Genomic DNA, 16,128 nt, shown 5'->3' with positions numbered 1-16,128 from the left:
AAGGTCCAGACCAGCTGGTTCTGAAGGTCCAGACCAGCTGGATTCATGACACAACTCGAACACCTTCATCTCATCTTGCTGGATCATTTTATTCTCTCTTCCTCCAAACGTTTCATGGTTCTGGTTCTGAAATGTGGGCCTGCATCCCGTCCTCTCTCCAGAACCACGCAGGCAGAGTTTGAGCCTCAGCTCCAGGAATTATCCGGTCCCACAGTCTCTCCTCCTCTTCCCTCTCAACGTGTGATGATCTGCAGCTCTGGATGGTTCAGTTTGTTTGGTTCATGATTTGAATTGAAATTCAATCCAAAACAAACATTTCATTAAGACTTGTTGACTAAAATTAATCAGAAATAAAAAAAATGCATATTTCTGAAAGCTTTATTGTACATTTTTCAGTAAATAATTTATGAATAAATTTATATTATTAAAATATGGATCAAAAGACACAGATCAGTGGAGATGACATAATTATTTAATAAATTAAATGATTATATCATGCTATTGTCATTTGGCACTATTTGCTCTCCATAAGAGTCACGACTGGAGAAACAAACCAGTTTATCCCAGTATAGTTACTGGGATCAAAACTACACCAGTAAAACAGTTTTAATAGATAAACTGACGTGTTCTTGGATACATTTACATTTTCAAAGGTTAAAATGATTTTCTTCAGTCGTACATTATAAAAGATTAAATGTTACTTTCCCTAAATTATTCTAAAACTATGTTAAGGAGAAGCTGTGGATAAAACATAAAGTTATTTTAATAATAAATAAAGTTATTTTAAAATGAGTTTTATTGGAGGTTGATATTTGGGTTTTGTTCTTACAGTTGACCGGATCAGCGCCGCAGCAGAACCCGGGCAGGACGCCTCTCTGCCGGGCAGAGCTGCAGACGGCGGGTCGGTGTCACCGGTCCGGTGTCACCGGTCCCCGTTTGGACCAAAACAAACCAGATCGGACCTGGAGTCTGTTGAGACGCAGCATTTCTGCCCGCTGCTCGTGTCTCTCCCCAGCGGACACTGTTCAATTTCTCAATCAGAATTTTATCAAATGAACCAAAAGCATAAAAATCTCAACATGATCATGATCAGAAACCGACTGACCGCTGCAGCTCAAGTCTTCATAGCTGTGTGCGTCCACACACACACACACACACACACACACACACACACACACACACACACACACACACACCCACACACACACACATCCGCGACGTCACACGGATGTGACGTACGGTGCCGACGTCACATCCGCAAGAGCGAAATGCGACTTCCTTGTTTCCGTTTGCAGTAACCATGACGGCCAGGAAAGACAAGCTGGTGTTTCAGAAGCAGATGAAGCAGTACCATGAGCACTGCTGCGTCCCTCAGTGCACAGCCTCGTCCAAATATAACGGCCTGTTAAGTTTTCACGGATTTCCCAGCGATCCGGACTTAAGGAGGCAGTGGCTCGCTAATATCCGCCGGGACAAGTTGAAGCTAACGCAACACACCAAAGTGTGCAGCCTTCACTTCACTCCGGATCAGCTTCTGCAGCCTAAAGCTGCCGGCGGCAGACGGGTGGTGAGTAGAGGAGCCGTCCCGGTGCTGTTTTCCTGGAGCCACTGCAGCGTCCAGCCGTCCAGAACCGGTCTGAGGAGCCCTGACCGGGACAGCCCAGCAGCTGACCCGCCGCTGGGATTCAACCCCCCGGATCATGATTACTGCTCAGTCCCAGAACCAGCCCACCTGGACGGGGCTGTAAATGGAAACCAGGAATTAAAAGAAGAAATAAACTCCTTCAAGAAACAAGTCAAAGAACTGGAAATCCCATCCAGCTTTGGATTACAAAGGTTCGCAGGATCCGACGACAACATCCGGTTCTACACCAGGTAAACTCAAACACTGCACATGATCTTCTGTTATTTCTCATTTTGGTTACTAACCTGCCTCTGGTTCCTACATTAATTATATTTTGACACAAAAATGCAGTAAACACATTTACAGTTCATCAACGCCACACTTGTTATTGTTCTACAGTAATGTTGGAAATCAAGGGAAAATAAACTTTATATAAAGTTACTGGAAGCATTTTCCATTATTACTTTTATAAAATACAATAACTAACATTCTTTATTATGATCTATTCTTGGTCATTTCTGAATAGTTTCCTGTTTCTGTTCCGGACCAACAGATTTGAAAGTTATCGTCTCTTCCTGATGTTTTGGAGGCTCATTGAACCGTCTGTCCATAAAATGATTGGTTCATCAGGAGCCAGAGCCGCTGAAGGAGGAGCTGCTGTCAGATCAACACACACGGTTCGTATCCGCAGCTTCCCAAAGCACATAACACACACACACACACACACACACACACACACACACACCGCGAGACCACAGGAAACAGACGTTTCACCACAGATTACACAAGAACATGTTTTCTCCAGGTGCTTCTCGCTTTTCGTTTTCAGTTCTATATTTCTGATAACTGGTTCAGTGACGTATTTCAGTAAATTGAGATAAAAAGTGTTTGCTGCTTCCTGCTCCTTTTCAAACAGAAAGTGGTGGTAAGATAATTATTTTATTCCAGTTTTCTGTTGTTCTACTGGTTACGTGTTTCCTGTGTTTTGTATTAAATAAGTAGGTAAATAAAGTGTATATTTGTATATTTGAAATGTTTGTCTGCTGTTGCCTTTTCTTCTACCAGAGGGATTCCTTGCAGCCCATCGACGAGCTGCTCCTCTTCCAGATGTACCTGGCTGCAGGGCTGAAGGAAGGAGACCTAGCAAACCGGTTCCAGATTCACCCTTCCACCGCAAGCCAGATTATTTGTTCGTGGGCCGATTATTTGTACTCTCTTCTGGGTTCTTTGTGTATCTGGATCGATGCAGACGCCGTCCGAGCTCGGCTCCCCGAGGACTTCAGACATTTTCCAGATACTCCGGTGATCGTTGGAAGCTCTGAGCTCAGATGCCAAACTGCTGCTTCTGCTCTCCTCCAGACTGAGACGTCCTCCAAGTCCAAGGCTCACTGCGTAATGAGAGGTCTGACGGGAATGGCTCCCCACGGTGCGGTGACCTTTGTGTCTTCTCTCTATGAGGGGTCAGTAAGCGACACAGAGCTGTTCATGAGGTCGGGCTTGGCTGATCGTCTGACTGAGGACATGGCCGTAATGGTGGATGAAGGATTCCTCATCTCTGACTGTGTGAAGTGGAAGGTCTACTGTCCACCTTTTCTCAGCACCAAACCACAGACGGCGTCTCAAAACGTCCTGCAGAGTCAGAAAGTCGCCCGACTGCGCGTTCACATTGAGCGGTTAACCCAAAGAGTTAAAGAAAACAAACTGTTCGATTCTGTTATCCCTTTATCTATGGTTGGAAACATTAACAAACTTTTTACAGTGGCCTGCCTGCTGGTCAACTACCAAAACAAGGCGCTCTGAATAAAGGGAGCGGCCGTGTAGATCTCAGAGGAGGAGAGCGTTTCCCGTCCTCAGGTGTTTCAACACTCCTGGTTCAGGAGTTCCCACGAAAGCAAAGTCCAGTTAGTCTGAAACCAGGAAGCAGCTGAAGAAGTGGAGAAACCAGGAAACACTGACAGCGTGGAGGAATGTGATCTAAGTGATCATTCACAGACATGTTAGAAAAGTTGGATTTGTATAAGTTTTTTCTTTCCTTGTTGAGTTTTTCTCAGATTGATGTAACGAGTTTTTTCAGAAGCGTTTGAATGTATTTGAATTTTTTTATGTTCTGACTGCTTGTTATCACATTTCAACATGTTAGTATTCTCCTGCTGCCTGAAGCTCCACATCAGAACCTCAACACAAATCAGCAGTTCCTCTGGTTCCCATAATTATTTTCAGCAGTACTGTGACCTCTACATGACCCCTCCCTAAACCTTGCAGCAGGCGCCAGTCATGAACGCAGCTCTGCTCTCAGTTTGGGGATCCTGACACTCTGCTGGTGGTAGCAGACAGTTACTAATTATTAATCTGATGAAATATTCTAATCTTTTATCTTCTGACCTTAAAACACAGAAAATCTTCATCATGAACAGAAATAAAGTGTTAAAAACTTGTTTTGCTGCAAGATAAATTACTTTCTAAATGTATTTTACTGAGTGATACTGGAATACAATTCCCCAAAGAAAAACAAAAACCTGTGGATAATACAGGAAATAGCGCCCCCTTCAGTACTGGAGTGTAATGGGACATCTGGACTGTTGCTACTCTTTGGTTCTGGATGCTGAGCAGCTGGAAGGATGTCCTGTTGTCATGAGTAACCATGGCAACAGAGAAACGTTTTTAGGACAGGATCAGCTGATTGGCATCTCAAAAAACTCTGAGGGATTTGGAGGATTTAGATTATAAATTACACAACTTTGACCTTAAAACACAAATCAGTTTCATCTAAATTCATCAAAATGATCAAATTTCACTAAAACCTTTTGTAATAAAGAGTTTGATTATCTTGTCAAATAACTGCCTTTTGTCAACTAAATACATAAATAACTGACACCAACCTCAGGATATTCAACATGAATAAAAGATCAAAGACAGACTTTTATTTTTAATGTTTATTTGCTGATTAAAACATGAATTACAACTTTAATCACCTTCATCCAAAGACGTTTACAGGATTATTATGAAAATAAAAATGTTTGATTAATAATCATCATTGCACACTTTAATATTTTAGTGATTAGAAATCAAAAGTGCTAATCTTTACGTCTCCGCTGCACATCAGATGTCCAACATGAAACCAAACAGAAAACAACAACAATCCATTCAAAGACTGAAGAAAAACTACAAAAGGACAAAAGCAGAATGTAAAAAATAATCATTTATTTTTGACCTCAAATGGTTTTTATTCTGTCTAAACTCAGAAGAATTAAATCAAAATGACCAGTTAAAGCTCGAATGTAATACAGATTGTAGCCACTAGAGGGGGAAGTGCTCCAGCTTTACATTTGTAAGAGTTAAAACTCTGCTGTAACTTTGTGAATTAATAATTTTATAGATGTTAAAAAGTGACACCGACCTACAAAGGTCATGTTGGAGTTTCTGTAAATTCCAGCTGCAGAAGAAGAAAAGCGGTTCAGTAACAGCCACCAATCGCTGCTGAACCTTTACTGATCATTTAGACTAGAATGAAACCAAGTTCCTCCTCCTGATTGTAGAGCTGACTGAAACATTACAGCTCACTGTGAACCACTGCAGCCTCGTTCTGCTCTCTGTTTGCTGCTGTGCATTATGGGATGTTTCACCTCTACAGTGTGTTGAGCTCAGACAAGGTGAGAATCAAAAAGCTTCTTTCATTGAAGACCAACATTAAACTCTGATTGTTTTAGTGTTTCACTCTCTTCCCTTCACCACATTTGATTAAAACAAAGAAACTCTCAGCAGTAGAACCGCTTTGGGTCAGAGATTTCCTCATCACCCCCAGGGTCTGGATCAGAACCGGTCCACAGACTGGGATCTTCATGGACTCTGAGCTCCTTCACCTGAAAAGAGCAAAGTTTGCACCATGGATTAACAGTGACAAACGTTTTGATTTTCCCTCCAGGTGAGCGCCGGCTGACCGCTGAGTGACCGCAAACAGATGATCTACTGAACATCACCACCGGTAAACTGGGTCTGTTTTACATCCTGTAAGTCTTTAGTTCAGGTGAAATATGAAAACTGAACATGAACTAAATCAAGCTGAAGCTGAGGAGACAATTCCAACTATAAGAGTGGAACTATGAACATGAACCAGTTCATTTTTAGCTGAACTGAACTGGATGGACTGGTACAAGTGAGACTTTTTCAATTTTAAATGTTTGTATTAGTTAGATATGTTAATGTTTTAAAGAGGTCTAGTTAAAGTCCAGACTTGATTTTATCTGAAAAGATTAGGGTGATGGCAGAGAGGCCTTGTGATTATTGGAGGATTTATTAATAATTACAGGTTTTATTAATAAATAAAACCCGTCTTTGTGCTGCATTTCTATTGTTTCATTCTTAAATAAAAACTTTAAATCTGCCAGGAGGATTAATAATTTTTTTTAACTTTAGGTTAATATTGTGCTGAAAGCAAAACCGTCTCAAAATCTAAACTTTGTACAAAAGAGGACATGTTCTGTAAAAACCAGGCACTGATTAGGATTTTAATTCAATCATGTTTGTGGAAAACATCAGAAAAATACAGATTTACAAGACAGCAGCAGCAGCAGCAGTCGGTCACAGACTACTGAAAACTAACAAACACACAAATAAAAACACCTGGAGAAACAGCAACTTTAAAAAATAAAATCAAAATAAGGTCCAGATTTTTACAAAAACAACTCAGACTGATCTCTGCAGCACCGTTCTGCAGGTTTCACAGCATCCTGCCTGGTTTAATGCTTTATGTTTCATTCACACACGTTTAAATAAAACACCGTCAAAGAACAACTACGTTTCCCATCAGCCCCTTCTCTGAGGGCAAGACGGACGAATGCACCAGAGGAGTTCAAGTGTGAGATTAGGAACTTTACAAGGAAGTAAAAATTAGCACAAGTTACTCAGTGTTTCAGTTAAAGTTTAATTAAAAGACTCTAAAGGTTTAAATCAGTATTAATGCTGCCGACTGAAATTAAAGATTAAATCAAAAACTAAGTGGGAGACGTGACACATGTTTCCACTGGGACAGGAAATACAGCAGGACGTCCAGCAGGAACTACAGCAGCTGCTGTGACGGGACCAGAGCCGGTTCCGGTCCGGTTCAGTCCAGTCCGGTCCGGTTCAGTTCGGTCCAGTCCGGTCCGGTTCAGTCCAGTCCGGTCCGGGTCTCAGGAGGAATCCACTGGAGGCGACAAGAAGCAGAAAATTTATCTATTTATTAACATAATTTCTATTTTACAATCAATAACTGATACATGTTTAAATAAAAATGCTACAAGTCTCTAATTTAAAAAGAAAATTTTTTATATTTTACAAATTTCATCTGAATAAAACATGATCATAAACAATCAGATTCATCATAAAAGCAGTAAATATAGTGGCATTTATTCCATCTACTTGTATTAACAGCCACAGATTTCAAAGAAAAATATGATTAAAACCAAAAGATCAGAAATAATTAATTAAAACACGAGGAAATGAAAAAATTAAAGAAACAGCATCTCATGTAAAATATTCAGAAGAATCTTGTTTTTAACCAGTTTTGAAGTTCAGATTCTTCTAATATTTTATTATTTTAACTTCATGAACATTTCGCTTCATTACCTTTTGCTTCCAGCTCCTCCGCCTCTCCTTCGCTCGCCTCCTCCTTCTCCCTCATCAGCTGCGTCTCGTCGTCCTGCAGCAGCGAGTGCAGGAAGGCGGCGCTCACCACCTCCTCGCCGTCGCCGGCCAGGAAGGCGTTCTTGAAGCGGTTGTAGAGCATGGAGGCCTTGTCCATGATGGCCTGGTTGGCCCGGTAGTACCGCATCTAGGCATCCACCGGATCACAGCAGTCAGAGGGACAAACAGCAGCTTTACCAAAAGACAACTAAGAATGATGATAAGAAGTCCTAAAGGAAGAAGGTCTTCATAATTAGGAGTTTTAATTCACAAACTAAAGTTGTCAAAGTAAAGAAGAAAGTGTTTTTGCACAATCTTCCCAGTGGTGTAAGCTAGTAAACCTCAATATTTCCCTTTTTTTCCCACGGTCATGTGACTCAGGTTTACCTTCCTGAGCGTGGCGATGAGCTCGCTGTGCCTCTGGACGTGTTCAGACGTCACATACAGCATGCTGAGCTGGTCCAACGCCGACAGACACTTCCTGATGTCCTGGAGACAGAAACACCACCAAACTGCTGTCACTGTGGTGGGACTTTTACAGCAGGCTGTGTTTTTATTTCACTTGTTTTTTCTGGTAAAATTGTCTTACGGGTTTGTCCGTCTTCAGAGAGATGCGGAGGTCTCCGTTGATCCGGTGCAGAGTCGAGTCCGTCAGCGTTGAGCTGGAGTTCTTCTGATCCGTCCCGGTCGGACTCTCTCTTTCAGTGCCCTCCTTCTCCGCTGGCGCCGTGTCTTTGGCAGCAGATTCCATCCGTAAACCTTCAGCTGCAGCCGGCGCTCGGTCGGCTCCACTCTTCTTCTCTTCCTTGTTCTTCTTCTGTGGTTTACTCTCCTCCAGTTGCCGCGATCTGGTTCTCTCTTTTTTCTTTTCCTGAGACTCACCATCACGTTTCTTCCTCTGTTCCCGGGTTAATCTCATCCCCTCTGTTTCCTTCCTGCCTCCCGGATTTTTCTGCTCTTCCCTTTTTCTTGTCATCTTGTCTTCAGCTTCATTCTTCATTCTTTTCTCCTCTGTTTCTGAGTTTTTAGCATCAGACTTCTTGGCTGCCTTCTCTGTTTTTTCTTCTTTTTCCATCTTTATAGTCTTCTTCACCTCCTCCTTTCTCCCTCCATCCTCCTCTTTCTTCTTCTTCACCTCCTCCTCTCCAGCTCCTTTGGTCAGTCCTCCCATCATGGTCTTCACATGGATCTTCGTTCCCTGATTGGCTTTAACGATCTTTCCGATTATCTTCCTCTCGTCTTTCTGCTGCTTCGTCTCGTCTTCTTCTTTGCTCTTGGTCTTCTCTTTCCTCTCGTCCTTTTCTACCTTCTGTCCATCTTTCTTCACCTCCACAGCTGACCCTCCAGTAGACATCTTTTCCTCCTTCCCACCAGTCTTGTCCTCTGTGGTTTTCTTCGTTCCTCTCTCCATCCCGTCTTCACTCTCCTTCGTCTCCACTGTCGTCTTTTGCCTTGAATCCTTCTCCACTCGTTTATTTGTCTTCTTCCTCTCAGCTGTGGACTTCCTGGTGGCCATCTTGTCTCTTCTGGTGCCTTCATTCGTCTTCTCTTCCTTCATGTCTGAACTTGTCCTTTGGTTGGACGCTCTCTCTCCTTTCGTCTCGCTCGTTGGTTTTCTGGTGGACAGTTTCCCTCCTCTCTCTGTCTTCTCTCCTCTCCGTCTTTCCTCTCCACCTTTGGGTGGCGTCTTCCTGTCGGCCATCTTTCCTCCGTCCCTGATGGAAACAAACCCAGCAGAGAGGAGTTAGGCCTTCACTGTACGGTTCGGATGGATGAAGAGCGACTCGTCTTCCTTACTGGCAGCTCTTGGTCATCTCCTTGGTCTTCAGCAGATCTCTCAGCGACTCGATCAGACTCTCCCTCCGCGCCGCCAGCTGCTCCTGCCTCTGGGGTTTCAAAGTGTTAGAAATTAGAAAGGTTTTATTTTGACAGGAGTCCAAAATGAGGCCTGGGGGCCATTTGTGGCCCTTGGATTGATTTTGTGTGGCCCCTGACTGCAGTTCATTAAAGGCTCTTCAGTTAGACTTTTTATTTTTATATTTTGTAATAATTTGTTTCACCTGAACAGCAGACTGACACACATCGTTTCCTCTGGAGAAACTTGGAAATTAAATTCTTACTTCTGTTGCTGGAAATAAACTAAAAACATTTTATAGGCTTAAAAAATTCAAACTTAAGACCTAAAACTTAAATAACTGTAAACATAAAGACCAATGTAAAATATTGCATGTTTCAGTTATTGAAATATTTCACAACATATTTTATCATTTTTAACTGAGGGATAAAAACCATTTTGGCTCATGAATATTTTCAGTTTGGTGATTTTTGTACTTCCTGTTTAAAAGCTGAGTTGTGATGCAGGTCAGCAGAACGGCTGCAGGTTCTGAGACAAACAGAAACAATGTGGAAAAGTCTCTGGAAGGAAAACATTTGAGTCGACTGTGTCTGTAATGTTCTCTGTTTTCCACCTCTTCATCCTTCATCTCTGTTTTTGGAGTTTCTGTAAGTTTTGGGGTTAATTTCACGTCTAGAAAAGCTACATTAGTTTTATTTTTCCTTTTCATCGTTGTGTGTTTTGTAAACATATGGAGTTCATTTCATGTCCAGAATGATTTCTGGAAGCCAGAAAACTAATCGATGTTTTACCTCGTCTTCCTTCTCCTCTTCTCTCTCCTCCCCTCCATCCGTTCTCTCCTTCACCTCCTCCTCTTCCTCTCGTCTTGCAGATTGCAGTTCTCTCTTTTCTTCCTCCTCTCCCATGCCCTTATGTTTTCTTTTCTTCTCTACCTTCTTCTCTTTCTCCTTTCTCCTCCTCTCCTCCCTCATATCTTTCTCTCCATCTGAATCTTTTGTCGTCTTCTGCTTCATTCCTCTTGTTTTCTCTAAACTTGGTTCTGGTCTATCTTTCTCTTCTTTCTTTCTTTTCCTTCTCTCTTTGGTTTTCTTGTCGTCCTTCAGTTCCTTACTCTCACCTCTCCTGGTCTTCACTCGTTCCTCTTCCTCCTCTTTTCTCTCGGCTCTCCTGACCTTCATTCCTTCTCCTCTTTCTTCTGTTTTCTCAGCTTTGCTGGTTTTGTTCTCCATTTTCTCCTCTTCTTTCTTGCTTTTCTTGCTCATCTTTCCCTCCATTTCTTCCTCCTCGCTCCTCGTCTTCTTTGCTTCCAGGTTTTCTTGATGTTTCTCTTCCTCCTCTGATCTCTTTGTCTTTGTTCCTTCAGTTTTCTCCTCCCCTTCTTGAACTTTTTTAGTTTTTATTCCCTCTGTTTTGTCCTCGTCTTTCTCTCCTCTCTTTGTCTCCTCAGATGATTCTCTCTCTCCCTCCGTCCTACTGACCTTCATTTCTTCTCTTCTGTCTCCGTGTTTCTCGTTTATCTCCTTTTGGATCTTTTTTGTTTTCTCAGATGTTTTTGTCTCTTCCTCATCCTTCCTCTTATTTATTCCCTCAGAGTTTTCTTCTCTTCTCATCTTTATTCTCTTCATTTCTTTCTCTCCTGCCTCCTTTTCTTTCCTGCTCCTCCTCGTCTTTACTTTCTCTCTTCCTTCCTCGGTTTTCTCCTCCTCCATCTTTCTTTTTGACGCTCTGCTCTCACTCTGATCTTTCATCCTGTCCTCGCTGCTCAGACTCAGTTTCTCGTCCTTCTCCTCTTTCTTCCTCTTGGCCTCCTGGTTCTTTTCCTTTCCTGCATCTTTTCTCCTCTTCCTGGAAGGCGGTAAGTCAGGAATGTCACTGAGCTGCCGAGGAAACAGAGTGGATACGTTTCATCACTGATATCAGCTTCCAGGACAAGAAATCTCAATCAACTCTTTAAACTCACTGAGCTACTGAGTCTAACTGGAGCTGAACCGATCCCATGTTGATATCTGTTGATATCTGTTGATATGTGTTGATATGTGTTGATATGTGTTGATATCTGTTGATATGTGTTGATATGTGTTGATATGTGTTGATATCTGTTGATATCTGTTGATATGTGTTGATATCTGTTGATATCTGTTGATATCTGTTGATATGTGTTGATATCTGTTGATATGTGTTGATATCTGTTGATATTTTACGTCATATTTAGCGTTTCTCTTTGTGTCTCAGATATCGGTAGCAGAAGTAGGAAACCTCTGAAAACTTAATGAAGGACAATCGACTCTGTTCATTTATGCAGACAGAAAGTCATGCAGCATCAGGACAGTAACTTATTCATCTGTAGCAGTCTGTGTTGCAGGGTTTGGAAGCCTCTGACTGAAGTCACTTTAATGTAACAGAGCTTTCTTGAGTCGATTTTAATATTTTATATAATCCCTCCCTATTCCAGTCCCTGGAACTGATTGACATAATTTAGATGAACCGTTTTGACCAAGTTTTGGTTCCATTTGAGGAACAATAAAAGTTTCTGAATATAAATCTTGAAACATCCACAGTCGCACACATATTGACACGGATGCTTTTGGTTTGTCTGTAACTTAGCAACCACTGACCGGGCGTTATCCCATGTAGCGTTAGCAACAGGTGATGGCAGAGTGTAGCATTACTGAGCTAACAAATGAACTCTATCAACAGATAATATTCAAATTTAATCCTTCAAAATCAAAGAGTTTGCTTCCTTCTTTCCAAAATAAAAACTACAAAATAAAAATGTAAATATTGTATTTATTGAGGTCTTTTCCCATTTTAACTAGTTAAGTCTCACAAACAGCTGCATTTATAAAGGAGGAAACAGTTTCATGTGGCTGGCAGGATGAAATCCCGGCGGTCACCTTTAATTCTGTGGCTCTGCTCCGGGTTGAAACTCGTCCTGCAGCAGCTTCCTGCTCGCCGCTGCTCGCCGTTTCCTTCTTGGCCTGAGGTTTACTTCCTGTCGATCCTGCTGCAGGTTTTCCATCAGAGGCAGAAGAAGCTCTTCCTGATCTCGCCTGAGGGAAAATGAAACTGTAAAAACTCCAGCTGAGCAGAAACTGAACAGATCAGATCTGTCCAGCATGTTAGATCTAATTTGCCTTAATCTTCAAAAATTTGAATTTTCAGATTTTAGTCATTTTTGATTCCTACCTCTCCTTTAGTCTGAATTAGAGTTTCCTTTTCGTTCAATCGTTCTGCCAGTGACCCACCGCTCGCCGACCTCCTGCTTCTCGTTGCCGTGGCAACCTCTCCTGCTTCCTGATCCGGCTTTGGACCCGTTGGTTTCTCTGGAGCTAATCTGGATAAGGTTCTAGTAGCAGCCGGCTGCTCTGCTGGTTCTTTAACCTGGTTGGACTCCGTGGTACCTTCTTCTCTGGTTTCTTTTTCCAGTTTGGAGTCTGTTGGTTTCTCTGGAGCCAACCTGGATGCAGTCTGATCTGCAGAGTCTTCACCCTGACTGGACTCTGTTGTTCCATCAGAAGATAACCTGGTTAACTCTAATCTAAACTCTCTACGCTCTGTAGACTCTGTAAACTGTGTGAAGTCATCTGGATCGGACTTAGACAACCCGCCTGCAGCTGCAGGAGGTTCTGCAGACTCTTTGCCCAGTGCAGAGTTCATGTTTTCATCTGGAGACAATCTAGACGAGGTTCTTAGAGCCTCGACATGATCTGGAGTTTCTTTATCTAGTTTTGGTTCTACAGATTGAACTAATCTAGACGAGGATCTTGTAGCTGTGGTACAGTCTAGTGTTTCTTTATCTCGCTTTGTTTCTACAGGTTGATCAGGAGTCAATCTGGAAGAGGATCTAGTCGCTGCAGGACGATCTGGAGCGTCCAGATCTTGTTTGGTCTGGGTTGTTTTATCTGGAGCCAATCGAAACGACGTTCTTGTGGATCTCTCTGAACTTTCTTTCTCACCCAAAGCTCGACTCGGGATGCTTCTGCTTGAAGCAGGTTTAGTGTTGCACTCAGACTTAGTGGGAGCAGAAGCTCCTTTAGGTTTTCCATCAGGAGTTTTAGCTGCAGGAGTTTTTCTGGAGAGTGTAGTAGAAGAAGCAGCTGGTTTTGCTGGTGTTTTTTTAGTGCAGGTCTTCGGTTGAACCTGTGGAGAAAACACAACAGAGTCTGTAAAAATCCTTTAAACCTCTTTTCCATCTCTGTGTTCATTACATTTTAAATAAACCCAAACCAATTCCAATAACATTTGATAGTTCACCCAAGTGGAGCATCATAGCTGAAGCTGTAGCCCCTCATAAAACTTCATAAAAACACTAAAACACAGTGTGGAGTCTTAATAAAACACCACACTGTCAACAACTGAGAAAACCAGCAAACATTTTTACATTTTGTAAAGTGCCGTCATTACACATCAAATATTTTGCTCAATGTTTCATTTGTTATCTTCCAGAAGCAGATCTAACCAGCTGGGCTTTTGGTCCAGAATTAAAGGAGTTCAGCGTTTCAGCTGTTCTGCAGTTTTCTGGAAGTTTGTTCCAGATTTGTGTATTTAGTTTGTCTGTGTGTCTGCACCTATCCAATAAATTTAATAAATACAAGTTTGAACTCACCTTGAGTTTGCTGCCGAGGCCGGGCGTGTTCTGGATCTCCCACATGCCCTCAGAGAAGCCTTTGATGCGGACGCCGCTGCCGTACTTCAGCTTGTTGCCGACGTACGGAGCGACGTTCTCCGGCGTGACGGAGCCTCTGGGGAGAGAACGACCACAGCCGGGTTAAAGACGCACACAGAGGGAACAATCTGATTGGCTGCTGGGAGAACATACATCTGATGGGTCCCGAAAAAGTAGACCGGGACTCGCTTCCTGTAGCCGTTCTCTGATTTACAGACCTACAAACATAGACGGGTTAAAGCATCCCAGGTCAGAACAGCTGTGTGTGATGAAGGGTGTGTTGTCTGCTTGTTTACCCGAGCCGGCCAGTGAGGAAAGCCTTTCATCTTGGCGAACACCAGGTCGCCGGCCTTCAGAGGATTACTGAGTTTTCCGGACATCCTGCTGCTCCAGAAAGCCACTCAAGGAAAGCTGAAAACAGATATGATATTAGTGATGATCACAGATTTATGGCAGGCATAAAAACAGGCTGGATGATGTCCATTTAACTTAATAATTTCTTCATCACATTTTTGCATTTAAAATCATGTTTCTTGTTTTGCCACCTGCTCTGATAACAAATCTAAAGCAGGTAAACCAAACATCAGTGAAACATGAATGAATGGAGCATCAAGTTGAGCAAAAACAAAAGGTTTACAGAAATAACAGCAGTAATGAAGGTTTGGTTGTTGATTTGCTCTCCCAGTTTGACAACCTTGTGCTTTTTGAACAGATCAGACATGTGACATCATTTTGCTAGGTTTAGCTGCCAGGTGTGCTGTCTACCTGTGATCTGCTCTACAGGTGCAGAGAACATTAAAAACTTTTCCTACCACCTGTCTCTTTGTTAGCATATTAACTTGGTTGACCTTATTCTGTTTACATTAGTTACATATTTACGGATTATCTTAAAAATGTCGTAATTTCAGTTAGCAAACCGATGTAAACGTTTGCCAAACACTCCACATAATCGGTGAAAACAGCTTTGTCTCCCCGCTTCCTTCGCTGTAACAGCCCTCAGGGTTCAGGATAATCAGTTTTTAGAGGGAGTTTTCGGTTTAATTTAGCAGGTTTCGCTTTGTATCATCACGTTAACTCATTGTTTACAAATACACTCGTACCTGCTAGCTAGCGGGTGTGCTAATTATCAGCCAGTCTAACCGGAAACGGTTCAGATAGTCTTTGTGGTTTTATAAAATGTTCGCATTTCCGTTTGCTCACCTAAAACTAAAAGACAATCTTCTTGAATCAACAGTAGTTTAAATAAAACATCCCGTTGCGAAGCTACATTCTGACGCTCGCCGCCATATTGGCCCATTCACTCCTGTGACGTAGTCGCTGACGTTTTTCCCGCCATCCTGGACCGTACCAACGTACGGTGGTCGGTACCAACCTTCGACAGATTTGGGGGTGTTTGCGTCCTATCTAAAACACTTTATCTACCTTTACAAAATTTCTGAAACCATGAAAAATGTAAAAGTGAAGTCATAATATATTTTTACATTGTTTTTTGATGCACTGCAATTATTTTAGCAGAAAACAATTTATGTATTTGATTAGTTTACCATTAGGAAGGAAATTAAGACAAAAATAACCATATCTTGTCCCGCCTCCTGGAAAATTGGCACATTATTACGGAAGAGGATTAGGGCCACCGAAAAAACAAAAAAAGTGTTCTGAATTTAATCTCAGAATTCTGACTTTAAAGTCTAATTTTTTTTTTCGGTGGCCCTAATCCTCTTCCGTACATTATGGAGAACTTAAAGTTAATAACTTCAGTTTTGTTTTTGTTCAGCTGAAGAAGGTTATGATACATCCACTCATTTATTTATTCTAAACATCTTGAATGGGTTTGGAGTCACCTGGTGACATCATAATGTAGAGCTGAGTATCATCTGCATAGTTATGGTATTTAATCTTATTACTTGTTAGAGCCAGTAGGAGAATGCAGATATGGAATAAGAGATTGTCTGAGAGTTGAATCTTGTGATACTCCACATCACATGTGACTTCTGTCCGCTCCAATTAGAAATTATCAGCTGACATTAAAAAGTTCATATTTTATAGTTAAGATTTGAACCAACTGAGTGCTGGACCAGAGACTCATACCCAAATCTCCTGTCCTTTCAGTAATACATCATGGTCAGAAGTGTCAAATTCTGCAGGATTGGTCCTAATAAAGGCATTTTTAGCATTTTTGCTTTAGTTCAGCTTGTAGGTCAGAAGATAAAGTCTAAAATCCCACAGTCCTTATATTTTAATAATCTAGTTATGAGGGTAGAGCTGGAGCAGCTCTCACACACAGAGGATCACAACCAGTTTCTCCTCAACTGCCAGCACTCA

General features: G+C 41.9%; 2 protein-coding genes across 3 annotated transcripts; one reads left to right on the top strand and one right to left on the bottom strand.

The window, feature by feature from the left end:
• Window positions 1-1,222: 1,222 nt before the first annotated feature.
• Window positions 1,223-5,980, top strand: LOC122820817. Its single transcript, XM_044098438.1, has 3 exons — window positions 1,223-1,875; window positions 2,178-2,301; window positions 2,690-5,980. Exons 1-3 carry the CDS (start codon window positions 1,301-1,303, stop codon window positions 3,422-3,424), a joined length of 1,434 nt encoding a protein of 477 aa, XP_043954373.1. The 5' UTR covers window positions 1,223-1,300; the 3' UTR covers window positions 3,425-5,980.
• Window positions 5,981-6,115: 135 nt separating this feature from the next.
• On the bottom strand, window positions 6,116-15,133 carry LOC122820795 (trichohyalin-like). Of its 2 annotated transcripts, none has more exons than XM_044098402.1 (12): window positions 15,007-15,133; window positions 14,103-14,217; window positions 13,960-14,024; window positions 13,747-13,882; window positions 12,327-13,280; window positions 12,035-12,190; window positions 9,932-11,017; window positions 9,083-9,171; window positions 7,875-9,000; window positions 7,673-7,774; window positions 7,229-7,433; window positions 6,116-6,806 (listed from the first exon to the last, which is right to left on the bottom strand). In XM_044098402.1, exons 2-12 carry the CDS (start codon window positions 14,184-14,186, stop codon window positions 6,793-6,795), a joined length of 4,017 nt encoding a protein of 1,338 aa, XP_043954337.1. In that variant the 5' UTR covers window positions 14,187-14,217; window positions 15,007-15,133; the 3' UTR covers window positions 6,116-6,792. The 2 variants fall into 2 exon arrangements, with proteins under 2 accessions (XP_043954337.1, XP_043954338.1); XM_044098403.1 differs by having other exon boundaries at window positions 14,907-15,105.
• Between the last annotated feature and the right edge of the window lie 995 nt (window positions 15,134-16,128).

This window comes from Gambusia affinis, linkage group LG18 (genome assembly GCF_019740435.1).
Source record: "Gambusia affinis linkage group LG18, SWU_Gaff_1.0, whole genome shotgun sequence".
Classification (NCBI taxonomy): domain Eukaryota; kingdom Metazoa; phylum Chordata; class Actinopteri; order Cyprinodontiformes; family Poeciliidae; genus Gambusia; species Gambusia affinis.
The sequence above is the reverse complement of the archived record's forward strand: the minus strand, read 5'-3'. Positions and strand labels throughout refer to the sequence as shown.